The sequence below is a fragment of the Abramis brama genome, assembly GCF_963993115.1.
Source record: "Abramis brama genome assembly, chromosome: 10".
NCBI lineage: Eukaryota > Metazoa > Chordata > Actinopteri > Cypriniformes > Leuciscidae > Abramis > Abramis brama.
The window spans coordinates 19,804,620-19,832,031 of record NC_139972.1 but is presented as its reverse complement, the minus strand read 5'-3'; the positions used below and the strand labels follow the sequence as shown (position 1 = coordinate 19,832,031).

The window sequence follows — 27,412 nt, the reverse complement described above, 5'->3', positions numbered from 1 at the left end:
ATACAGTATTATACATAATATATATAAAAAATATATAGATGTATTATATATATATTAATAGTCTTATACTTTTTTCATATTGTTATATTTTTATTTTTATTCCTAGAATTTTATCACTATGTTTCTTGTTGTATTTGTATTTGTGTATGTGCACTGGAAGCTTCAGTACCAAGAAAAATTCCTAGCACACTTGGCAATAAAGCTCTTTCTGATTCTGATATGGTTTTTCATTCTTAATCCTACTTTAAATGTAATCCTACATTTTCTGTCTATTCTCTTGTGTAATGTTTGTATGTATAAACTCCTGGAAACTACAGCAAATTCCTTTTGTGTTTGTGCACACTTGAGATTAGATGACAAAATAATCTTAGGATAATAGTCTAGTAAATATGAGTTTCCATGTTTTTCTTTTTTTTATAGTTGGAAACTGCATAGCTACTACAGTACCATAAAAATACTGCATAACTGCATTAAAACCTGATCATATTAAAGAAAAGCACATGAAATATTCAGAACAAAGTTTCATCTTTATTTACATCTCATTTAATTACACACCACCATTCACCATTCGAAACACTGACGACGCCGTCGCAACGTACTGTTTGCTGGGCATAAACAGGTTTATTTGTGCAGTTCTTTCACTCTCGAAAGGAATTGCACTTGTGTAATTTAAATATAGTTGGCAACAATTCGATATGTACAATCATTGTTGTATAAAAAAGAAAGAAAAATAAACATCAGCACAAACATAGAAAAGTTAGACATATTTGTTCAAAGTCAAACACACCCAGACATTTACATTCAAGCATGACAATCAACATCAAGCCAAATTTAATTAAGATTTTGTTGGTAATGGGATCAAAAACTAATTAAATCATAGAAACAATTCTCCCACTTATTAACATTTGCCCTGTATGAATGATCAATCTGGCACAGAATGATATGAATTATACATAAAAACCTGAATCTTCCATTGAATTTTAATAGGATGTTCGTTGCTTTTTTCTTTTAAAAGCACGAGCAAACCACACCACTCCTCATTCTTTTTCATTAGTTTCCTGAATTGTAAATAACATTTAAATATGCCAACTACATAAATGAAGTAATGACGGCACTGCTTATTCTGATCGTTTTGGGATGCATGAGAGTGGGTGAACAAAATAAATATATTCATTGGATGGATCTTAAAACAAAAATAAATATTTTTTTTCTTTTGTTAAAAATGAACAAAATAGGGACAACATTTCCAAGAGTGCACATTAAGACAAAATAATACAGACACACTGACTAAACACTATCATGTCCGAGTGGAGTTATTATTAAAAGTTCCACCATATCCCCAGAATATCAAAAAAGAGAAACGGGAAGGCAGTAAATGAGCATGAGTATGAGTTTGTCTGCTATGTATCGAATGAGTCACCTTTACGACAAATGTGCAATGGTAGAGAGAAATCGCTTAAATGTAAATATCTACATTTAGTATGTTCAAAACCCTCACAGTCTGAGACGTTTAATGCTGCTGTTGAAATCTGTTACACATACTTGCATGAAATACCGTACTAATTGGATGAATAACGGCATAATGTAAGATATTTGGGCCATTTCACTTGCTGTATGACAGCAGTTTGTTAATCATAAGAAATTTATAATGAAGCCAATGAGCAAACCAGATTCTCAAACCAAACGATTCCGGACTCTGACACGGGTCCACAGAAAAAAGGGGAACAAAATTCCATTTACACTACAAAATTGTCATCCTCACAACTGCATGCAATCTCAATTCTAACAAGGCACAGTGTTTCATAATCCTGTTGAGATGTATTCTAGCTGTTCGATTTCCTTTATAAAGGGTGGAGGACCAGTATTACACAGACCCGGAAAACTAAGCAGGCTGGTTGAGAGCAGTGGTCAATTGCATACACTACGATTTCATCTGGGCATTAAAGTGCATCCCACAGTGATTCTCGGGATTTAGATGGTTTGGACTATAATGCTGCTGGCCGTTGAGCGCCCTCTACAGGCCCTGCAGGCAGTGGACAGACTCACTGAGAAGGTTTTAAAGTTTGTTGGTGTATAGCGTATCCTCGTCACTTTCGCTCTCATCCTGAAATTCGTGGCTCAGGAGAGACTTTTTGGAGCCCATAGACATGAGGCGGATCTCATCATCATAGTCGTCCCGGTGCTGCCGTAGCCGATGGAATCCGTCCTTTTGTCTGTTCGACTTTGCTGAGCAGACGCACCAGATGATGCAGGCTGTCACGACCAGGGCCGTCATTGCGGCAGCTGTGGGATTGAGAAAAAAAAAAAAAAGACAGCCATTGAAAATTTGCATATTAGCTAAGTATTTTTTTTTAAATGGCCTCATGCCGTGAGCGATTTGATCTGCCTACCTGCACTTGCCACGACTAATTCTCTTGGCAGGCCAAATATATCGTTCTCCATGTCAAATTCAATAATAATGGAACTTGCTGCTTCAAAAGGTGACACAGACACCTGAAAAGACCACAGGAACAGTGAAAAAAATGTATGCATAGATAGCGTTTCTCATTTAAAACGTATAGTATATTATTAGACAATAAAAATGAATTTTAATTACACCATCTTCTTCATTACATTGAATTGTATATTATTATACATTTAAATTAAACTAAATGTTCTGTATTACAAATATATATAAAATAATAAAATCAAATGTATGGTATATTATTAGACAATTCAATTATCTCCATTATTATACTGCATTGTATATTATAGAGTTCGGTTAATTTGAACTAAATATTCTGTATGATAAATATATATAAAATAGAAGAAAAAAAAAAAGACAAAACAAAAATACCATAAGGCAAACAAAATAAATAAACAACACACACACACACACACACACACACACACACACACACACACACACACACACACACACACACACACACACACACACACACACAGCAAAAATAAACACTCACCTTCTGGGATTGCTGCTGGTAGCCGTCAGCCACCGCTTCAATGTTGTGTAAACCAGGGGCCAGAAGGGCGTGGAAATATCCTCCCTCACCCGTGAAGACTCGGACACCACCATTCAATACTATTATAGCACCCACGATGGGCTTACCGTTCTTATCCTTGACCACTCCACGAATCCCTTTGTGTACCTAGAACAGAAGAACCAGCTTCAGCAAGGACTAGCTGAGATTCAGTGGAGGGCGATGAACAGAGAGGCAGATAGGACAACAACAGACTGACCTCAACCAGCATGCTCAGAAGAGACTTCCTGTTCTCGGCCCAAAGCGTGGGCAGCATTTCAGCCGGTGGGAACAGGCAGCAGCTGGTGTAGACCGTCATCTCAGGACAGTGCCCAAAGTCCACACTGAAGTCCTACAGCATGGAAAGAAAGTAATCGGAGAGTCAGGGAAATTACTGAGGAATTAAGATTTTAAAAATTACTGTATGTTAGTAATGACCCAAAAATGGGGTTCTGGTCCGTTCTGATTGGATTGCAGAGAGCAGTGAAAAAAAGCAAAATGCTTCCCGTATATTTTGTTCTTGACATCCAAATCTGTGTGTCCAATCAAACTTTATGGCGTGCTTGTTTGGTAGAAGCTAGCCATATTAGACGGATACTAACACAGTTTAGTTTTGTTTAGAATTTAACCTGTCTACCATTCAAAAGCTTGGGGTCAGTAAGATTTGATTTAATAAAATGCATTTTTGCAAAATACAGTAAATACATTTATAATGTAACAAAATATTAAAATGTTCAAATAAATGCTGTTCTTTTGAACTTTATATTCATCAAAGAATCCTAAAAAAAAACTGTCATGATTTCCACAAAAAAATTTTAACTGCATAATAAAAAATATTTATTGAGCACCAAATCAGCATATTAGAATGATTTCTGAAGGATCATGTCAAAATATTTTGAAATAGAAAACATTTATTTAGAATGGCAATAATATTTCACTATATTACAGTTTTTACTGTATTTTGATCAATGCTACTTTTAAAAACATCTTACCAACCCCAACGTTTTGAATGGTAGTCTACGCAAAGTAAGAGAAAATCCAGAATACAATAAACAGATTAATTTGCAACTAGGACAAATATGGTTTGTGAAGACCACAGGTTTTATGTGGTGAATTATTGGCTGCTGACATTTCATATTAATAATTGTTAATAACTGCATATTGTTAAAAGTGTTCATAATAATATAAATACATTTTAAATGTAAACATTTCAATATTTTAAAGGAAGTTTTTATTTCTTATAAATCAACAGTTTTAGTACATTGCTAGGTTCTGAAGCAAAACCAGTTGATAAGCGGTATTAATGCGTTCAGTTTGCAAACTACCTTCATGCTTCCCATGTGACTGTGCCACACTGCTGCTCGAAGGACGCCATCAGGAATGTTGCCCACTGGGGGAGACAGGGAGAAAGACAGAAATAATTTATAACATCAACCTAAAAATGGTTCATCTACCTATAAATTTAACAGAGCAGAGGCTCTGAAATTGCTCACTGAGCATGCTGAGCATTTTCTTGTTACTAAAGAGATAAACCGTTGTTTTAAAAACTTGAAGTATGAAAGGAAATCAGCATACGTTGGCTGCTGTTTGGACATCCAGTATTGCCCATGTGCATTGTAGGATGGTTTTTTGCATACACGGTAGCCAAATATCTCAGCGTATCATCATTTTCAACTGTAATTAAGAAGGAAGGGGGAAAAAAAAACAAAGAAATAAACGAATCAGAACACAATAAATGTGTAATTTCATAAAGCAGAGGATGAGTCAAAACATACCAGATTGCACTGGTTTGTCATATGGGTAGGTGACCAAAACAGAGCCTCCATCCAGAGCCACAGAGAGAGAGAAGCTCCTTTCCTGAATCAGATCCATCACAGCGCGCGTCTCTGGCTGAGGATCTGCAGCACGCTGAGAAGCATTCCCTACAGAAGGACACACAAACAGTCAGCCGTCTTGTAGACCAAGCAGTGGACTGTTGTCATTGACACACACATTATTGAAATGTAAGGTATAATTTGAATGCCATCCCACCGAAGAAGTCACTGTCAAGGTCCTTGCCGTGAACATTGGTCATGCCAACAGTGGAGGTGCAGTTTTTCTCTTTCGCCAGCTCACGTCCATCTGGGTTGATGCTGGGCAGGATAACAATTCTGGTCTCATTTATGAGCTAAAGACAGAGGGGGCATGTGAGGTACAGATTAACCTTCATGTACTTACATTTAAAGGATTATTCTGTTTGGTTTCAACAAAATTGACTTGGCTTGGAATGATTTCATTGATAAATAAGGTAAGCTTTTGCAGTAATTTTCTGTGGTGATCAATAACACCAATGCTGTCGATAAGCACAGAAAATTAATTTGACTTGTACTTGGGGTGAAATCTATTTAAAATGAGACTTACAATAGAAGTCTATAGGATAAGCATGGTATATGTGTTTTTTTTTTGGTATCATAAGTGATACATCAGGCTTTTGTGGCTCATATAGTATGATATAACAGAATATGGAGATCATACTCAAGAAGGGGGGGGGGGGGGGGGGGGGGCAGCTCAATTATATTCAGCCAAAATATACAGTCTATATTTCCAAAAAGTAAGATGAAGTTCTGATAGCTTGTGATGTAAATTAATGAGATCTTTATAACAGTAGACTTGTCCCTCTATACCTCCCAATAATATGTCTTAGCAAGATGATATTTAAATGCTTAGTTTTATAATCAGAGCTCTGAAGTTTTTAATTGTGGGTGTCATTTCTTATTGCTTAAACTGTTTAAATATGCCCAGTGGAACTGAGGCGATCTTTTAAACTGCTTCCTTCATCTTGGGGTGCGTTTCCAAAAAGTATCCTTAGCCAACTATGGACGCAAGTTCCATTGAATTGTGTTGGTAGCGATGGAACTTGCGACTATAGTTGGCTTTGGGAAACGCACCCCTGGTTAGGAGGATCCTCTGATCATACTGTGACCATCAAGGGCATCACTTTTGCACAAGAAAAGCAACTAACCTTGGTGATGGCTGTGTTCTTTCCGTAGTTAATACAGAGACTGGCAGCAAACTCCAGAAGCAGCTCTGTGCCCACTGGAGCGTTACCATGGATACCTGCCACAAACCGGATCTTGGGCTCTGATGGTTCTTGGACTTTAGGGTTGTTGGAGATCTCCAGAGCCCAGATAGTTCTGAACTCCACACTCTGACCAAGACTTCATAGGGGGGAAAATATTTATCACATCACTGCAATTGTTTGACTTAACTAAATGTTTCACTTAAGTTACATATTTTAATCCATTATAAACTATTATAAACTGACACAAACTGTTACAAACCAAATGCTGAAATTACCATTGGACCTACAGTACCATTCAAAAGTATGGGGTTGGTAAGCTTTTATAATGTTTTTGAAAGAAGTCTCTAATGCTCATCAAGGCTGCATTTATTTGATTGGAAATACAGTAAAAACAGTAATATTGTGAAATAAAATAAGATCTATTTTAATATATTTTAAAATGTTTTTTATTCATGTGACACTCAGCTGAATTTTCAGCATCATTACTCCAGTCTTCAGTGTCACATGATCCTTCAGAAATCATTCTAATATGCTGATTTGGTGCTTAAGAAACATTTCTTATTAATTTTGAAAACAGTTGTGCTGCTTACTATTGTTATGAAAACCATGAAATATAGATTTTTAGATGAAAGTTCAAAAGAACAGCATATATGAAATATAAATAATTATACAGTATATATATATATATATATATATATATATATTACTTATTTGATCATTTTTTTGTAACAACATGAAAGTTTTTACTGTCACTTTTTATCTATTAAATGCATCGTTGCTAAATAAAAGTATTAATCTCTTTCACAAAAGCAAAAAAAGAAATAAAAATGACTGACCCCAAACTTTTGAACGGTACTCTACTTACCTCTTCTCTGGTCATTAATTTTAACTTTGTGACCTTAAACTTGGTTCAGCACAAACTATAATTTTCAAAAATTACTTCTGGGACTAAGCTAAAGTTCACACAGTAACTTCATTGTGTACTGAATGCAGAGATATTAATCTCTCTCATTCCCAAAGAATCACCCTTCGGGGTTTATGATCACAGAAACACACAGGATTTGGTTCAGGCATGTCTGACTCATGCTTTTGTTCAATTTAACAGGTGTTCTCTGAGGGAAAGGCATGGCACACGTGTGAGTAACAGCTCTCCAGAGAACTTCTGTGTTAAGGTCCCTCATGATCACGGAGTTTGTAAACACTCAATCCAACGTGCCAAATGTCTGTGAGATGAATAAGAGAGCTGTACCTGCGGAGTGAGGTAATCTCCGGGAAGTTCAGGGTGAGGCCGCGCAGGAACTCGGAAACTTCGCTGTACCGTCGATAACGGAAGCTGCTCTGGGTGGGAGTGTCCTTGATCAGCTTGTCTAGACCGGATTCTCCTGACAGCTGCTTGATGAGGCTCTGGAACTCCTTCACACTGGGATCCAGAATTAGGGTTGAGCCTTCTGTGTTCTGTCCAGTTGAGTAACTGTGAATCCGGGTCAATGTGAAATTAACAATCTCCACTCCTTTCTTAGGCACGTTGACATAGGTGCTAACTGAGGAGTAGCTAAAAAGATGGAAAGAGAGAATGTCAGTCATTTGCTGAGAAAGTCTCCACATATTAAAATAATTCAAAGCTATTACATTACTGTTGCAGATAAGTAACATTTTTAATATACATTACAAAAAGTGGCTTAATAAGTCAATATATAGTTACCGTATTATAGTTACAAATATTTTTGTTGTTTTATGTTTATAACTAAACAAAAGCAGGCCTCTGTAAGCTTCCGTATGTTTGGAAAAAATTGCTATCTTTTAGTTTGGTGCCACAGTTAGTGCAGAAAATTCATGAAAGTACCCTTGGGCAGACACATTCAGAAGGTATTTTCCTGGGACGAGTAAGCGCCAGTAGTCTCCTGCGATGTTGGATGTGATGGAGTGATTGATCTGGTCCACAGTGATGGTCGCATTGGGGATGCCAGATCCATCTTTGCTGTCGACCACCATTCCTTTTATCCCACGGTGGACCTGAACATCCAACAAATAATTTTATAAGGTGTGTGGCAGAATAGAGATGGAAAAAAAAATATGAGAAAGAAACAGCCAGACTGTTTGACCTGATGGATGAACTGCAGAAGTGATTTGCGGTTTTGTTTCCAGTACTTTGGCAGGTCTGTCGCTGGTGGGTATTTGTAACAGCCCAGTTCAATGGTCACCTCAAAGCAGTTAGTGTTGACGTAGTTCCAATCCTGCATCCCTCCTGAGGAAAAAGCACATAATGCACATAGTTTATATTTACTTCTTATTAAAGCACTTTTTAATTTTATACAACTTTTAGGATGTCAATATCAACAAAAGGCCGTCTGTCCATTTGTCAAGTGTCTGTCTGTCAGTATGTCAACATTCAAAGTTTTGTCTTGAACTTTCCTTTTCTAGTTATTAATTACTAGAATTAATTACTAGTATTAATTACCCCCCACCCCCCCACCCCCACCTCCACCTCCACCTCCACAATCTAGTGCTCACCGTGGACACTGTACCATGCAGCGCCATTGGTGATGCCATCTTGAAAGTATTCTTCATACGGATGCAGCCCCTTACAGGGGTGACCGTCATGCATTTGAGCGTTTTCCTAAAAAAAAAAAAAAAAGAGAATGTTTTACTGGCCATTGATTTAACTTTTAATGATTAAATATTCTTAACGACGTCATTTGATTGTTGATTTTACAGAAAAAAGAAAGCCAGATATTCACCTGAGAGTAAGCGAGAGCCAACATCCTGAACACGGCATCATCTGAGGACTTGCTGTATTCGACAACATCTTCTAGATTATCGTCAAATGGATAGTTCACCACCAGAGAGCCTGATAGAGATTTATCTCGAGGTTATCCGTCTGTTTAGCATGCTTCCAATCAAACAGAACTATTACAAATTAGGACCTACCTCCATGAAGGTTGGCAGACAACACAAAAGGGTAGCTCTTTGCCCAGTTCATAACAGCAATGGTCTCTGGCTGTCTGGGATCTGTGATGAGGTTGAACCGGTCCGGAAAGTTACGGTTCAGGTCATAGTTGTTAGAGTTGTTGCGTCCCTGGATGCCATCGAAATCTCCTGCACAAAAGAGAATGTTTTTGTTACGGTTCCATCTTCCTGCAGTTACTATGCTGCTCCAACACAGAGAGAAAAAATATATATAATAAAAAATAATAAATGTATTAATAATAATAATAACTTATTAATAATAATATTATTATTAGAATATGTTGCCATTCTGTTCTCATTGTTATTATGTTACTTCCACACAGACAGAAACAAATAATAATAATAATAATAATAATAATAATACACACTATTATTTTCATTACATAAATAATAATATTAATAATATATTTATTATTATTCTTTATTATTATTCAACACAGTTTGAGACTAACCATTTTTTATATTGGTACAAATAGAATGATGAAAAAAGACAGATGCATTTAACTCTTTCCTCGCCAGTGTGTGATTTTTTTTTTTAAGTGGCCAGCCACTGCCAGCATTTTCGATAATTTTCACAAACTTTTCATGGTCCCCAGAATATTTTGTTATATGAATATCTGAACATGCAGTGTATCAAAAAAAGAACAGAGCCTTTGCTTTTAAACAAAAAAAGCTTAATACATTATTTTTTATCATCACTTGAATGTGGGTGAGTTTAATAAAAAAAAAAGCAACATTTTGAGCAGAAACCTGAGAAAATCACATTTTTGTCAAAGACTACATCCAGATCGGATTCAGAAAGATGATCAAAACATAGATGGAGAAGATCAAGTCCATCAACACCCCTAATGCTTCACAGTCCTATAGGTCGACATTTCATTAAGTAACAATTAGGCAGTTTTAATTTATATGCTGTTTAATGTTGATGATCGCGTTATTTTACATATGCATCTGCTTACATATGAGATCGCTTGTTTCTGCTTCTTTTTTGCCTGTGTTTTGATTCAAAGATTCTGTACTCTTTCAGAAGATTTGTCATAGCGCTCCCTACCGTATAACAGTGAAAACACGGATAGCGAAAGTTTTTGTCAATGGCGGGGAAGCGTTTTCTCTCAAATTACAAAAGTTTCCGTCTCAGAGTTGACAAGACCTTACCCTCTTTGGACATTTCGTATCCATCTGGGTTCATTGAAGGCATGATGTGAATACGCGTGGAGTTGACGAGCTGGGTGACCTCAGGATCAGTGCCATAGTTGCGACACAGGTACTCGATGAGGTTGAGGAGCAATTCACGACCAACCACCTCATTGCCGTGCATGTTACCAATATACTTAAACTCTGGTTCACCTGGTAAGGAAAGACGGGGGTCAGTTCACTTTAGAAACGGGTTGACTTCTAAAGATGTGTGTTAATTAAAATGACATAAAAATGGGTGGGAAGTACCTAACTCATGGACACCAGGATTGTCGGAGATCTCCATGACCCACAGGAGGCGATCCTGCGCAGATTTGCCGATGGAATACAGCTGTGTAATGGAGCTGTACTCAGAGCTGAATTTCTGCAGGAACAGCTCCATGTCGTTGTAGTAATGATGGCGGAAGTCCTGGGGCTGGACCGTAACCCTGGAGCCCTGCTTTTCATCTGCTGCTGCTTTGCTGGTGCTGCTGCTGTCTGTGCTGCCGCTGTCCGCAGAGGTGTCAGAGGGGGACTCTGGGATTGATAGGGTGGTCGGATTCTCATCAGTCTCAGCCACGAGGGTGATGTTCAGCTCAGTTGCTTTTCCCTCATTCACCACCACCCCAGACACGGACATGGGAATGTAGCTACATAAACACAAAGATCGACATAAAACACATAGAAAGAACACTTAAACGTGAAGGAGTCTCAGAGCATATTGTTAGCTGAAATAAATAACAAATAAAAGCCATTAGTAGGACTGGGTATTGATACAGATTTTCCCATTTGATTCTGATTCAATTATATCTCAATTGATTATATTTCATGTACGTTATAATGTCCATTTTGTTTACATGTGAAAGAAATTCTCTTTCTGCTAATACTGTAAATTATACAAGGCAATGTTTCATTAAAAGTACTGACTTTCTAGGGACATTTGTTTTGGCTTCACAGGTTGCAATGAATGTTTCTGATTTGCTAAAAAAAAAAAAGAACCAGCTCATAAGAGTCATTTGTCTGTGAATTTTGACTATATAGACCTTAGTCAGGGCAGCAGCATATTTAATTTTGGACAGGAATGAAAACGAGGCTGTGAGGGACAGAAGTACAGCGCGTTCAAAGGATTGTACTGTTGTTTAACAACAAACCAATTGTCCAGCTGATGAAACATCTTTCTGAAAAAAACTTTCAGTAAACAAAAACTCCATAAAACAGTTTTAAAATTTGCATGATCTAGGGCCTTTATACTGTGCGTGACTGTAAATGTATCCCTCACAGCCTTGTTATCATTCGTATTAAATTCAATTTGCTAAGGTCTATTGGTCGTGCTTTGGTTAACTAAAAAAAACTTGTTCATAAGAGTCATTTGTTTGTGAATCGGACTACACTGATTGTTTTTGATTCACTAAAAAGAATGAGCTCATAAGAGTCACTTGTGTGTGAATCTGACTACATTGGTCATTGGTCAGATGTATGAAGACCACTGATTAAGGGATTTTCCTCAGAATATTGAATGCGTGTATATACAGTTTTCCTCATAAATATGCACTCCATCATATTCCATACTTACCCCGGGGCTACAGCTGTGATGGTGTAGGTGCCGGGCAGCAGCAGGCGATAGTAGTCACCAAAGCGTGCAGTGCTCACATTGTGGTTGATGCCTGCAACCATTATCACAGCATCTGCGAGAGGGGCTTCATTCTTGGCTGCTCTCACAAAGCCACGCACTCCAATATGAATCTGAACACATACACAACAAGGTAGAAACTCTGAAAACGAAGCCACGCTGACATTCTTTTAGGGCTCATTGTCGTTGTTAACACATCAAGTTCTCCTACCTTCTCCATGTAGGCCAGCAGGGCCTCCCGATTGTTGTCCCATTCTGTTTTGAGTTGAGATGAGGGTGGGTACTTGCAGCAGCTGAGCTCCATAGTGATTTCAAAACAGTTCCCCTTCAGGTAATTGTAATCTTGCATACCCCCTAATGAAAAGTAAGGACAAATTGTGTACCAAAGGCATGGGATGAATTGACATAGTGGGACTGTCAATGCTTAAACTGTAAGCTTCTGCAAACACAAGGAACATCTCAATACAAAGAGTCTTTCAAAAGGTGTAATGTCAAGAATGTTTGGCCAGTTGCTAATGTTAGGAGCATGTAATTTATGTAGGGGGTAGGACATCATTCATGTAAGCCAACCTACTTTTATATCCTTAAAAAAAAAAAAAAAAGCTCCAACCCATTTTAAGATTGATTTCAGAGAATAAAGAGCTGACAGATATGGGTTAGAACACATATAGGTTATATTGGTCTAAGGTATAACACACTGTCATCTAACGTTTGACGACTCCTTCAGATACCAAACCAATGCTGATTTTTTACATGTTTTTGAAAGTCTGTTTTCTATTTTAATACATTTTAAAGTGTAATTTATCCCTGTGATGGCAAAGCTGAATTTTAATCATCATTACTCATTCTTCAGTGTTACTTGATTCTTCAGAAATCATTCGAATATGCTGATTTGCTCAAGAGAAAAAATCCTACTATTATCAATGTTGAAAACAGGTGGGCTGCTTTATTTTTGTGGAAACCGTGATACTTATTTCAGGATTCTTTGATTAATAGAAAGTTCAAAAGGACAGTATATATTTAAATATAATTATTTTGTAACATTATGAATGTCTTTACTGTCACTTTTGATCAATTTAATATGGTAGATTCATGTACTTTAAAGGGTACCATGGCACTGGCAACAGCAAGGTTATGGGTTCAACTCCCAGGGATAAAACATACAACATTAAAGCACTGTCGCTGTGGATCAAAATTCCTCAAAATCAGCTGAACAGGACAAACTAATGGCAACTCGAGATTGCAATAAGCACTACACAGATGTATCTGCATGTGTTTTTTAACAGCTAAAAAGGTCTTGATTGTGAAAGACGTGGACTTCTGCTCTTTGCAGAATTGACTTTCTCAGACGGTCAATACAAATGCAATAGTAAGAGATAAAGCCGAGTTCATGCCATGTCATTTCAAAGTAAAAAGACAGTCCACTTGCCAATCATGGCAATGCCCTGGGCAGCTATTTCCAGTCGAGCAAATTCAGAGGACAGACCAAAAATTCCACAATTGCTCGCAACACTAATCTTTCACGAAGATAACAACTGAAACTGTATTTTTCAAGTTAGTCCGGCTAATTCATGCAGTCTAGAGCAAGCCTAACATTACCCAACAAGTCAAATGAGTCTTGTAATTATAGTTTTGTGAGATCAAATGTCTCTGCCCCATGTTTTCTGTCTTTCTATAATATGTGACACTGTATGCTACCGGTTCAGCATACATCCTTATTAACAGTTATTCTGACTTCAACAGTTAGACAGAAAACAAACATATATGAGGTCATCCTGATTAGTCCCAGAAGAGAGATCCTGTTTTAGCACATGATTATTTGTTAAAGGGGTGGTATAATGCCCTTTTCACAAGATGTAAAATAAATCTCTGATGTCCCCAGAGTGTGTATGTGAAGTTTTAGCTCAAAATACTCAACATATATTTTATATAGCATGTTAAAATTGTCACTTTTTGAGGGTGAGCAAAAATGCACCGTTTTTGTGCCTGTCCCTTTAAATGCAAATGAGCTGCTGCTCCCGGCACAGAAAATTTCAAAAACTTTTAGCCTTTTATGTTCAAACCAGAGTCAGAAAATTGGAGAGACTCAAGAAGTGACAATATGTAGACAATATTTCTGAATGGTTAGTTGAAGAATTTATGTAGCTTATGTGTAGATATCTTCTAGTCATTAATTTGCATATTCTGTCTTGATAATCTATAAATCATGTTCCGGGGGCGGGGTTTATGTAAATTTGAGGGTCAGTGGTGTCACTAACCCGGGAGGAATGTCGTGTAGTCCCTACCAGCCGTTTGTTGTAGTCCTTAAAAAGCAATTTCTTTAAAACAAAATATCTCCCTTTGCTTTGAACTTTGAGCATTGTAACTTTGCAGAGGTTGTTTATGATCAAAAAGCAACATTACACACTAACTAAAGTTAGAAAAGTGAAATCATAATCAACCACCCTTTTAATACAACTAAGAAAAGAATAGGTTCAACTTTCTTATTAAACTATACTTCACTCTGGGCTGCCAAAACAGAGTGTAGACAGCGTATTAATGTTGCCTGGGTCCTATGTTCAAAGCATCTTATGTTCCTAGGGCTAACCTTATGTTTATGTTGCCCTAACCCTAACCCTGGGAACATAAGACCATTTGTCATGTGTTCATTAATTGCAATTTAAATCTGAGGAACATAGGACCCTGAGAAGAACATAAGAATGACTGCCTAGATAAAGCTGGAGTTTGTCATAAAATGATTGAATATTAACTTTAAAAACGCAGCTGGTGGTCTGTAGATCTTCAAACTGTGTTGGGTACAATCTCAGAAACAGGATTCAGGTCATTGAGACTGGTTTCTATATGGTAGAATACCAGTTTCTAAGCAAAGAGAAAACAAAACGACAAAACTAAATAAATATATACACACAAATAAAAAAACTTTACGAGGAAAACCAGTTTGAGGCATACTACACTCACATAACTTATGCAGTGTTGTTATTAAGTAATACGATTTAAAAAAAAGTTTTCTTTTATTGAAATAAAGCTGAAATAAAATAAAATATAAATATTGGATGGAAAAACTTAAACGTGAAAAAGCTTTTTTATTTATTTAAAAAAAATTCAATGTTGCCTTGAAAACAAACTGAAATAAAATAGGTTTAAGATGAATTACTAAAACTAAAACGAAAATAAATTAAAGCTAAATAGAAATATATAAAATAAGAAAAATGACAAAAGCACATAAAATTACTAAAACTTAAACTAAAATTTAAATGAAAAATATAAAACCTAATTCAAAATATTAATAAATACTACACATGATACTAAAATAACACTGGTCTTATGATCACCTTATGACTTAACCTCCCTGTCAAATGCACCAATAAAACGTTATAAGGTCAACAACACACATCTTACAACAAACAACTAAAGATCAGGTGACATTTGTATAGGAGTTATGCAATGTATGAAATTTAATGTCAAAAAGGGTGTCATATTTAATTTTGGGATCTGTTATGTTGTACTTTCAGGTGGTTTTAATGGTCGGCAATTTCTGTCACCACCTCACATGATGACTTTCGGTCCAGACATTCGGGAGAGATTAGGGGTTCACACAGGAGGTACTCCCTTCGTAAACAGCACCAAACAAAATGCCTCTGCTTTATAAAAACTGAGGGAATAACATCCAAATGCAAGAAGTGTGATTTAATCCCCATTAGACTGGTTGAGCAAGTATTAAGGTACATCATGGATCTGACCTGCAAGCTTCAAGGAACATTGTGGATCAGATTTCTTCTGTTTGACAGTGATGGTTGAGAAACCGGACTGCACAGACTGAGGTTACAGACTTGTAAGGAAAGTAATCAGAGAACACCACAACAGTACACTTACAGTCCAGGTTTTGGATTACTTGCTATGCTATTGTGTTTCTTACTAGTGCTGTTTGAGAATATTATAAAAAATCCCCCCAAAAAAACAAAGAAATATCATCTCCAGCATTCCAAAATTTTAAACTTACTAAAACAATAATGCAGCTACTATAACTATGTCAATATTTGAAATATGTGACCATATGGCGTTTGTTTACCAACTCATTATCATACTTCCCAATAGGAAAAATGCAACGGAATGTTTTGAGTAAAGAAGGATATGGGTGGAGCCAAATAAAGACTGTTCCACTGAACTTAACACAGACCCTCCCCCCTCTCTCTAAATTCAGATAAAGAGAACAAGGAAAAGGGTGAATTAAAGCATGGCTAGGGAATAAGTGTTGCTAACATACCTGCCACATCATACCACTTTGCTCCATTTGTGATGCCATCCTTGAAGGTCTCACTTAAGTTTTCGTCACAGTTCGGCTGCCCAGTTTTCATAACAGGGTTATTCTCTGCGTAAACCCGGGCCAAGTAACTGAAGAGAGCATCATCGGGCGATCTGCTATAGGTGCCCTCAGCCTCATGGCCTGCAGAGTCATCATAAGGATAACTGGCCACCACTGTCCCACCATGCAGATTCCCAGAGAGCACGAATCTAGAAAATACAATCAGAGAATATCAGATGAGTTATAATTAACATCTACGTCACATACACTGGATTAAGACATTACAGACATACAAAGATTAATAATAACAATAATAATAATTATTGTAAATATTACAAAAAAGTAAAAAAATAAAAATAAAAAAAATTGTAGAGCTGAATTAGAACAAAGTATATTTATAGAAATTGCTCGTAAAAACCAAAACAAAAATAAAATACATTAATAAGTTGTTTGTGATTGCTGGATTCCATAAAGATTATCATTATTATTATTGTAAATGCAATCTCTATAAAGTCTTAATCCAGTAATCACAAACAACTGGAAAAATCATCTTAATGAATATATTTTTTTTTTCTAATTCAGCTCTATAATTTTTACTTTTTCTGAATAATAATAATTATTATTACTGTTATTATTATTATGGTAATACTTTACAATAAGGTTTAATTTGTTAACATTGGATAACTACATTAGTTAACACAAAATGACAATGAATAAAACACTTAGTCCCAAGCTAACATGAACTAATAATGGACATTTACTAACATTAAGTAATATTATTAAATACTGTAACGTGTAATGCTCATGTATTGTAAAGTGTTACCATTACTATGATTCAGAAAAGTGAAATATTGTAGAGCTGAATTGAAAGTTTTTATAATTTGCTAGATTTTACAGGCAAAATTCCTGATTCCTGGAACACCCTAGGCTAGGAACACCCAACAGGTTGGGAAATATAGTTTAAGATGGTAGCTGTGTTTTGAAAAAGGGCAGACGTTTTTTTGTTTTTTTTTTATTGGTTTAAGATGGTCTTTAAATTGGATTTTCTAGCAGTTCTTCTGTCAGAAAGTTGGGTTCGGTTTGCGAATGGTCTTACTTGTTCTCCAGGATCCACTTCATGACAGCAGCGCCTTCAGGGATGTCTTCTGCTTTCACGTGTACCTCTTCAAACTGGTCTGGGAAACTTCTATTGAGGTCCATGTTTTTAGCATTATTCCGACCCTCCTCTGTGCCCGTACATTCTCCCTCAATAGACTTCTCAAATCCATCAGGGTTCATGCTCGGCATGATATAAATATCGGTGGTGTTGAGCAGCTCTGTGACCCGCTGATCTTCTCCGTAGTTCTCCAGCAGATACTCCAGTAGGTAGATCAGGACCTGCCGGGACACGGTCTCGTCTCCGTGCATGTTGCCCACGTACTTGAATTTGGGTTTTCCTGGTAACGTTACATCAACAGTGGGGTCCTTGGTGATTCTCATTACCCAAAGCTCCCTGTTCTCCACTGATTTGCCGATGCTGGTCAGATTTGCGATGTTTGCGTATCTCTGGGCAAGACTTTTAAGAAGGTCAGTAAGTTCGGTGTAATTGTAGTATTTGTTGTAAGTCTCTGCCTCCTGCTCGCCGAGAGGAGCTGAGTTGATGGAGCTGATATAAACAACAAGCAGAGATAAAACCAACAGCGGGAGTTTATGCGACGAACACAAGTTGTTTACCCTCTGTCCCGACATGTTTCCGAAGGCACCTTGACGCATACATGAAATCCTATAAATTTGTCCGCCCGGAGCCAGGTCCTTTCTTTAGCCTGACGTCGGGGTATTTTTAGTAGGAACTTCCTGAATCCTGGCTGCTAACGCTTTGACAAAGGGCGGAGTTTCGATGACAGCCGGAGTAGTTTCAAAATAAAAGTCACGACTACAAATTTCTGCCGTTCTGCTGTAAATGAGAACATGCCGATGTCTGTATTTAACTATTTTAATTAGATTTAACTAGTTTGTTGTGTTTGTGTAAAATAGATAATTGTGGAGTTATTAATATTTTAACGGCAACAGACGTGAGAAGCCTTTTTAGATCAGTGGCAACTTAAAAAAATAAAATAAATATATATATAATTCTTCAAGACCTGGAACCTGAGACAACATCGCACATGTACATCTCGGAGACACCTATTTGATGTCTGCTTTTACATCTGCAAGTTATATTTTTTAGAGTGTTTGCTCATCTGCAATAGGCCTACGTCTCCAGGACATTTCCTGTTAGAATGTATGTAAAACTGCTTTTTCTAAGACGTTTATCAGATGTTTTTACACAGCAGATGGTTTACAGATTAACAGATCTTTAGCGGACATTTTACAGACGTAGGCCTACCTGTGCTATCTGCAAGGCTTAACCCCTTAGGCCTCCGTGGATTAAAATAGCAGTTCTGAAAAGGTACTAGTTCAACTTAAATTAAATTGAAAACATGTAAACTGATATCTTTCTTACTTTAATTTCTTTCCTTAACAACTCGTTTTTATTGAAGTACAGATTTGTGGAATCTCAAAATCAATTTTTTTTTTTTTTTACTCTTCTAGTTTCGATTAATAAGAGGATTGAAAACAGCTTTGTCAACATTATGGCAGTAGATGGAAATAGATGGGCAACTGAGGTTCCCAAACCTTTATTTTTAATACTAGGCTACGAGTGTCCATAGATTAAAACAAGTAGCTAAAATAATTAGGCCTATAATTCATTTTTCCGTTTTTAATAGTTGTCATGTAAACACCCTCTTCCAGAAGTTTCAGGAGCTGTATATTCTTCAGGCATCTTACACTTTTTAAATAATGAATTTACATTTGTAGATTACTGGATAAGGATTAAGGATAATGTTTTAATATTTTTTACTTAATTTCTACCCAGTAATGCCTGGCATAACTAGAAAATTAAATATTCTTTATAAAAATGCCCATGCCGCTTTAAGATCTTATACAGGTCTAGAAATCACACTTTTAAAATTAGGCTATACTTCACATAGCCAGGTTTTCCAAAACTGTGGGAACTCATGTGGAAAATTAAATATGAAATATCTTGATTATTTTAAATCATATTCAGCCCTGAACGTTCCTGTTAACCTGCACAGAGATGGAAGGTTACAATCTAGTGCACTAAATACTTTCTTTGAATGTTAGATAGAATGTTAGATAGGAGTCTGAATGAATACACATCATATTCAATGAACATACAGTCCAACTTCCTTTTCTAAATTCAAATCAATTTCTTCCTCCTGAAAGACCAAAGCAGAAAAATTCACTTCATAAAACATAAATTTCTCCAACTTTGCAGGGTAAACGTTTCACTAACCAACCAAAGATAGGATTTTGCTTCATGTTGAAGGAAAAACACATAAAATGTAGAGATAAATGAGAAAGGAAAACATTTTGAGTGCAAAAGAGGTGGTTAAATATTTTACTTGAGGCAGTTTTATTTAAGTTAATTGTTAATTCCATGCTGTTTCATTGTAATACAGATTCTAAGTCTGTGGTTCCAGTCAGATATCCAGTAGTACAAACTAGTTTCAAGTTAACAAAGTACAGAAGAAATTATATGCATTATGCAGATTCAGGGGGGGAAGAAGAAAAATAGACTATTTCATGTACTCATGCAGGCTTAAAATCAACTTTATTAGTGCTTTTTTTTTTTTTTTGAGACAGCCAAATGGAGACCTGCATTTGTCTTAGTTCTAAAAGCAACAAGGCTCCTTCAGTTGTATAGAGCTGCAGCCATCCACCCACCATCATCAGCCTATGTGAGCAATACAGTATTTTAGCACAAATTACAGTCCAGACCACTGGTAAATGTTACTACATAACTACTACTTGGTGATGTTAAGCATTTTGCTCCACATGGATATCAAGAAATTTGCTTCGACTTTCTCTGAAAAACTAAATTAACGAAAAGAGCACTTTGTTTAGACTTGCCCTTTTAAAGGTTTAATCGTTTTCTTTAACTGCATCGTATAATTGCACTAACACAGAAATATTACAGCTCAAACCACTAATAGTAGACATATCAGTAATAGTAATAAAAGTTAATTTCTGTAATTACATTAAGAAAAACTCAAAATATATCCAGCAACTGATAAAAATGTTGAGAAATAAAGCAAATGAACATAAAAAAAAAGGAAAAATGTTGTACCAGGACGAAAAAAAAAAAAAAAAATCCAAGAAATCTTAAGCTCTGACCATTCAAAAATCATAATTGAAGTTTGTTTCATGAGTGGTATATTTTATTTCAATTTAAGGGCTAATAAAACAGAATAATATTAAAAATCAAACAAAGGGAGAGAAAACTGGAGGCATCAAGCTGTTGAGTGCCACTCATAAGGTTGGGCTCGGTTGCTCCCTTTGTGAGTGGGGTCTGGGGAGGGGGAGGGGGAGTGGGAGTGGGGTGGAGTCTCATATTGGCTGTGTTGTCTCATTGGTTTTCGTCCTCCACATCTTGCAGCGCCTCTTTATTCTGTTCCTCACCTGTGCACAGAGAAACAAAGCCATTGTTATTGCATTGCACCACAATTGTGTGTCCCTTAAAGAAATCCACGTGTGATGCGTTGTGCATTTTCGCACATCATCATCAAGTTTGCAACCCTTGCAAGATACTGTGCTTTAGGAGTTTGCCAAATAAAAATGCTATCAAAAGCAAAAAATAAAAATAATCAATAGTGAAGGACTAAATACATGCTGTGAGAAAAATAAAAATGTATCTATAGTGTTACAAAAATAGAATTTGTCATTTTCAAGCTCAAAAAAAAAAAAAAAACTGGCTTAAGTCTAATTTGAATGCAGTGTTATCTCATACGGTCATTTAATTGTCACACGTAATTCAGTTCCCAAACCAAAGGAGAAGACCTTTAGAGACCTGTACTGTACATTTCTTAGGAAAACATACTAGAATTTCTCAAATTCTAATATATTGGTACAACACAGCCATTCCAATTGGACGGAGGATCTGGCAGTGATCATGCAGAAACGGTTTGTTTCAGACATGCTGCACATATAGCACTCTGGTGGCTACAAAGATAGCAACACAAAGCTTACAAACAGGTGAGTGATGATGCAATTTGTGGGCAAAAAGCCAAGTGCTGGAAAAAGTGGCCTCACTTACAAATAAAGTTTGTGGGCATTTAACATTTTCCTTTAGGAATCTAAATAGTGGGAATGAAAAAAGGCAAGATGGGTTAAGTTGGACGCATGAGGTTGGACACATTACAAGATGACATGAAATGTTGTAGAGAAAGATTATACTGCTGGTTTTGCACAGAAATGCAGTGATGCGCACTAGGTCAGTATATACTTTTGAAAACAATAGAGGAACATCAAAAAGGTTTAAAAGCTATTAAAAAAAATACAGCTTTCTGTCTTATTTCTGGAGTAGGAATGAATATCTTGGATGCACTACATTACATATTTATGCAATAACATTAAAAACCACTACACTATACTGAGAAAAGGAAATTCTGGTGGATGAATTTAAATAAAATCTTTTTTAATCATACCCAGGCACAATTTTACTTTCAAAGTAGCCAGACCCCTCCATTTTAACTCTTCTTTTAGAGGTAGATATTAGAGATGCCTCACAAGTCCTAAATCAGGACACTCTGAAACAATTGCTCTAAAAATAGCTTTGGTTTGTGGAGGAGCTTTTGAGGATGTCACCTTCATGTACCAAAGGGTTTCAAAGACATGTTTGTCAAGCTTAGCATCTGAAACTGCAAGAAAGATGATGCGTCTTACCATCTCCCTGCATATCTGAAGTCCATAGTGTCAGGTTATCACGTAACAACTGCATGATGAGTGTTGAGTCCTTGTAGCTTTCTTCACTCAATGTGTCCAGTTCAGCAATAGCATCGTCAAATGCTGCCTTTGCCAACCTAAGATCCACACATAAACTATTAGTAAGTATCAACATACAAATGAACAGGAATACATTGCAAAAAATAATACCATCTTGGTCAGATAAGTAGCCAAACACATCATCTAAAAGCTCTAGATGGCACCATATTCGTACAAATGAAATATGAGTATGATACACATTTGCAAAATCAAGCAAAAAGATTTGAAATTGACAATGAAAAACCACAAAACACAAAGAAAACAAACCTGCATGCACGGTCGGGAGAGTTGAGGATTTCATAGTAGAATACGGAGAAGTTAAGAGCCAGACCCAAACGAATAGGGTGTGTAGGCTGAAGGTCTGTCATTGCAATATCACTAGCAGCTTTGTAAGCAACCAAACTGTTTTCTGCAGCCTCCTTCCTGTCATTTCCTGTGGCAAACTCAGCAAGATACCTGTGGTAGTCGCCCTTCCTGAAGCATCAAAGGAAGAAAAGGTCTGTTTAAAACATGTATAAATAAAGCCGTGACCTCATTATGTCACATACGATTCAACCTTAGATTCACTTAGGAAAAACGAATGGCTTTCATACATTTTGTAGTAGAAGACCTTGGACTCTCCTGAATTTGCAGCTGGGATTAGGTGCTTGTCCAATACATCGAGGATGTCATTGCAGATTGATTTCAACTCATTTTCAACCTGGACATGAAAATGTAAAGGTTAAAAGCATAAAATGCATTATATCCCAGTGATGTTAATGAATGCTAGTCAGCGCACATCTTACCGTTTGCCTATATTCCCGAATCATTTTCAATTTGTCCTCCCCACCCTTATTCTCCTCTTTCTGCTCGATACTACTGATTATCCTCCAGGATGCTCTTCTCGCCCCAATAACGTTCTTATAGGCCACGGAGAGCAGGTTTCTCTCTTCAACTGTTAGCTCAACATCCATCCCAGCCACTTTCTTCATGGAGTCGACCATTTCTGGAAAATTGAAAATAAATGTTATGGACATTTTGCTTGATGGATTTAAATTACAGCCAGAAAGCAGAATGCGAGCCACAACTATGGCAAATATAAGTACACATTTTATTAGCCAGTTACATAGCAAAGAGTCCAACGGGTTCTGGGATTTGAAAAAAATAACCCCATTTATTTTCTCCATAGGGGAATTGAGCTTGAATGATAACTTATAATCCTTTAAAGACAGACACACTTGTAAGCAACTAAGTTTTTAATCAATGGTATATGCTTTTGTTGAAGCCATCAACCCATATTATTTCTACTAATTTTTTAAATAACTGTTTTGGGATTCTGCAGAAAAATCGTGTCTCGTGTCAAGCAAATCGTGCCAAAAGAACTCTTTTAGTGCCCGCCCAATCCCATGAAGCACTGAAAATGTCGTATTCTTGACAGTCTCCTTCACTCTCAAACTACTTAAATATCTGCATGCATATTATTCAATGAACTTAAAACATACGTTTGTTTCTCTCTTGCTCTTAGTGTCGTACCTTTGTCTTTTTGCCCAATATTCAAATTTTTTTTGTTTTAAATCAAAGTTTGCAATGTGTGATTAATGATTGTGATACATCCGTAGCTGGTAGGTTTGGTTCATGTTTTAAAATCAACAAATAATGTAACATTTCTATGAAAATACTTCCAGAACAAAGGCTGCTGATAAAGTGGGCAGCCAATGTTGCACTCCATGGGGTAGAGCTGCACGATTAATCGTTAATAGCAATCTCAAATCAAACACCCACGCAATCTTATTCCTAAATGACAACGATTCACCTGTATGTATTAAACCTTTTACAAGTACGATCGCAGCGGAACATTCAAATCTGCGTTGGCGCTGCCGCTGACCCAGAGAGAGCAGTTGTCATCTTTAGGTATGTAACAGCTTCACAAACAGTTTTTTCAACTAAACAGTATCATTATTTCTTAATAATAAATATTAAAATAATCACAGAAGAACTGGAATAAAAGTTTACAGTTCAGATTCATAAGCAGTGATGTCTACAGTAGCACTCAAAATAGAGTAAATCACCTTTTGAAAGTAATTTGACATCAAATAAAGATTGTTTCAATTAGATCGCTAAACTGACAAGTGTGCATTGGCGACAAGCGACTTAAAATGTATTTGTCATTGAATCATTCATTCAAGAGATTCTTTCAAAAACACTGATTCATTCAGTGATGAAACAAGTGAAGTATTAATGAGCAAGTTATTGAATCATTCATTCACTCACTGCTTTTTTTAATTAATAAATAATAATAATTTAGTAATTGTTTAGCTGTATACTCAGAATAATGGAAGAACCGTGATCCCCACTTTAAACAACAAATTTTATATATATATATGTGTATGTGTGTGTGTATATATATGTGTATGTATATATAGTGATTCTCAATTTATCCAGAATCTTGTAGCTCTACTATGGTGTGTGTGTATTATATGCATTTGTTCATAAACATTTACATGTACATTTGTACTCTTTCCCCTTGTGTAGCCTAGTCAGTATTCAATCATAAAACACTGCATACCCTTTTGTTAACAAACTATCATTCTAAATACTATCAGCAAGCATACTTTTAAGTGGTGAGTGAAAACCCTAGAAACCTAAAATAGGTTAATGGGTGACTAAACTAGACAATAAATTACCAACAAGGCACAGTTATAGCTGTTGGTTTAGTATCGTTAAAATCACGACCACAAACCAGAGAGCCTCTTCTCTACAGCATGAAATGAAATCTGACTGCAAAGCTACTGTATCTGAGCTTACAAAGCATTAATTGCTTTGTTTTACTGAACAACGGCTGCGTCTCTAAATCTACTGAGGTACCTGCCTAGACAGCATTTTTGGGTATCATAGCTCAACGCGCCCATAATACGCAAAAAGTAGGCAGCTCAAAAGGTTTTGAGACACAGCCATGGTCTCTCGTAATGTGCTGTGGGGGTAAACGCAGAAAAGGGCGCCCCTGGTACCGAAATAACTCCTTATCGTGATTAATTGGGTCGATTGAAACAGCTGTTAACTAATATTTGAACCGTTGTTCGCCCACATGAGCCTTGAAGACTGCAGCCACCCCCTCCGCCATGGCTAGCAACAGCTTGCCTCACCCACTAACTCTCCGCCATTTTGTCTCCTCAATAAACGTCTCCATCTTCATATGCCATTCTGTAGTTACCCCAATATCACATCAACAGAATTAACGGACAGTACAAATAAATGAATCAACGTTTTTAAAGGGTAAACGGAGATCGGTTTGCCATTTACAGGGTGTTCGCTTGGTGTATGCGCGAATTAAGCCAGCTAACCCGACCGTCAGTTAGTCTGTCTGAGCACTCGCTTTGTAAAAACAACGTTCCCGTTACATCTCAATGTATCTTACCATCATATCTCTCCGCCTGCTCGGCGAGCTTGGCTTGGTACACCAAATCCTCCCGGTCACCCATGGTGGACAGCGCGCGGCGAGCGTGTTTTGTGAGAGATTGGGAGTAAAGGAGGAGTGTGCGTTCACCGGCAGGCCCCTGTGCGAGCAACAGCTGCGGATTGAATGGTGGAGTAAAGATGGCGTTACACCTTCATCCGGGAATTTTCACACAGAGCAGCTCCACACACTCCCTCTCTCCCTTACGAATGCTGGATTTTAACCATCTTTATTTGAATAGAGAATGAATTCTATGTGCTTTTTTACTATTTTTGTTACCAAACATCGTGTATTAAAGTGGCACAGTGGCCAACGTTATTCAATAAAATTGTCAATAGAAACTCTTGAATTTAAAGGAAGAGTTCACCCCCCAAAAATGAACATTGTCGTCCTTTACTCACCCTCATGTCGTTCTATGGTGTGTAATTATTAGAAATATATTAGTTTAAAGAAAAGCCCATTTAAAATAACACCTTCAAATTGAAATGAAAACTTAAAGGAATAGTTCACTAAAAAAAGCTCAATTATTTTAATTTACTCTGTCAGCATACAAGATATTTTGAGAAAATCTGTGTTTGTTTAGTCCATAACATAGAAGTCAATGGTAATCAATATTGTTTTGTTACCAAAACTCTTAATATCTCAAAATATCTTCTTTTATGTTCCGTAGAAGAAAGTCAATCATACAGGTTTGGAACAGCATGAGGTAAGTGTTTTAGAATTTCAATTGAACATATTATAAATAAAATAATACATTAATTTAATTTTAAATGGTATTGCATTTGGGCCTAAACTTGCTTTACAAGTATATATCTATCAATTACACCATAGAATTGAATTGTGTGCCGTATCAGTGTAGATCAAATGTGCCTTTGAAATACCATTGTACATGATAAATATGGTAATCATCTATCACACTATATTTCAAAGTACCATGCTATTACTATCTGATACAATTTTCAACCAGGTTGGCTTGTCAGAATTAATAATAGCTGGTCATAAAATTAAACAGTGACTTATACTATGGTAGGATAATGAAACAAGCACTTCTCCATCACGTTGATCCTAATAACAGAGTAATACAATACTATCAAGGCATGATATTACAGACAGAGGCCAAGTAAAAGGTTTAATAGCATTACTATAGGGGTCAACTTTATTTCATGTACATGAATAAAACTGTAACAAAAACGTTGGATTTTTTTGTGTGACTTAAAACACGGTTCTGACAGACTTGGATGCACATAAAGGATAACACAAGATTAATTCCACAAAATTACTGTGTTGATATTTAGGTTCTAAAACATAATACTTTGGGTACAATTAAAATGTACAGACACGACTGTTGCGATTACTCATTCAACTCAGTCATAGAGGAAAGTGATGCTTTTTTTTTAAAGGTGAAATCATTCTCACAGGACACAGGTGAGAGTTCAGACTTACAAGACTCCAGCTTTGCTTTGTGGCTGATTTTAGTGATCTAATATCATCAAGGTAATTTGTGACTGAAACAGACAGTTAATAAGACAGATCATGAACATCAAAGTCCTTCATAATTACGACTTAAGCGACAATTACATAACATGGCCGGCTTGCTGTCACATCATGACAACATACAGCTAACCTACACACACACAACAAAGCTTTCTAACATTAAATGTGACATAACTGAATAGTTTCCAGGTGATTGTCATTGTTACCAAACAAAGTTAGTCAACTTTTCTTTTTAAAAGTAACAACAAATAAAGGTAAAGGGTAAAAATATTAACATTTGATAGTGTTGTTCTGGTAGCCTGTCTATTAGTGTTATAATTTATACATTTGTCCACAGATATTCGATTTCTATTCTCTCATACAGTCAATAGTAATGGAAGCAGGTTAAAAGAAACATTTCTGCAAGGTTGAACAAAACATACTCCGCTTTTCCCCGCATTATGCATTCAACAATTTAGGCTAAAGA

At 36.5% G+C, this 27,412-nt stretch overlaps 3 protein-coding genes across 4 annotated transcripts in view; all 3 read right to left on the bottom strand.

The window, feature by feature from the left end:
* Positions 1-508: 508 nt before the first annotated feature.
* cpda (carboxypeptidase D, a) lies at positions 509-18,002 on the bottom strand. The gene is made up of 21 exons (XM_084125832.1): positions 17,251-18,002; positions 16,116-16,363; positions 12,063-12,205; positions 11,795-11,964; positions 10,492-10,871; positions 10,204-10,395; positions 9,010-9,177; positions 8,820-8,929; positions 8,593-8,698; positions 8,184-8,326; positions 7,925-8,094; positions 7,331-7,633; positions 6,022-6,217; positions 5,052-5,187; positions 4,796-4,942; positions 4,596-4,694; positions 4,346-4,410; positions 3,241-3,372; positions 2,964-3,149; positions 2,391-2,493; positions 509-2,283 (listed from the first exon to the last, which is right to left on the bottom strand). The coding sequence occupies exons 1-21, from the start codon at positions 17,904-17,906 to the stop codon at positions 2,057-2,059; spliced, it is 4,080 nt and encodes a 1,359-aa protein (XP_083981958.1). The 5' UTR covers positions 17,907-18,002; the 3' UTR covers positions 509-2,056.
* Positions 18,003-19,582: 1,580 nt separating this feature from the next.
* Positions 19,583-25,624, bottom strand: ywhae1 (tyrosine 3-monooxygenase/tryptophan 5-monooxygenase activation protein, epsilon polypeptide 1). 2 transcript variants are annotated; one of them, XM_084125742.1, is made up of 7 exons: positions 25,414-25,624; positions 22,805-23,004; positions 22,613-22,719; positions 22,287-22,493; positions 21,921-22,057; positions 21,292-21,331; positions 19,583-20,657 (listed from the first exon to the last, which is right to left on the bottom strand). In XM_084125742.1, the coding sequence occupies exons 1-6, from the start codon at positions 25,475-25,477 to the stop codon at positions 21,324-21,326; spliced, it is 723 nt and encodes a 240-aa protein (XP_083981868.1). In that variant the 5' UTR covers positions 25,478-25,624; the 3' UTR covers positions 19,583-20,657; positions 21,292-21,323. The 2 variants fall into 2 exon arrangements, with proteins under 2 accessions (XP_083981868.1, XP_083981867.1); XM_084125741.1 differs by lacking the exon at positions 21,292-21,331.
* Positions 25,625-26,573: 949 nt separating this feature from the next.
* crk (v-crk avian sarcoma virus CT10 oncogene homolog) overlaps positions 26,574-27,412 on the bottom strand; it is a 4,374-nt gene continuing 3,535 nt past the window's right edge. Inside the window, exon 3 of the mRNA XM_084125548.1 lies at positions 26,574-27,412. This exon is cut by the window's right edge and continues 1,433 nt beyond it. The gene's annotated coding sequence lies outside the window, so the exon portion shown is untranslated.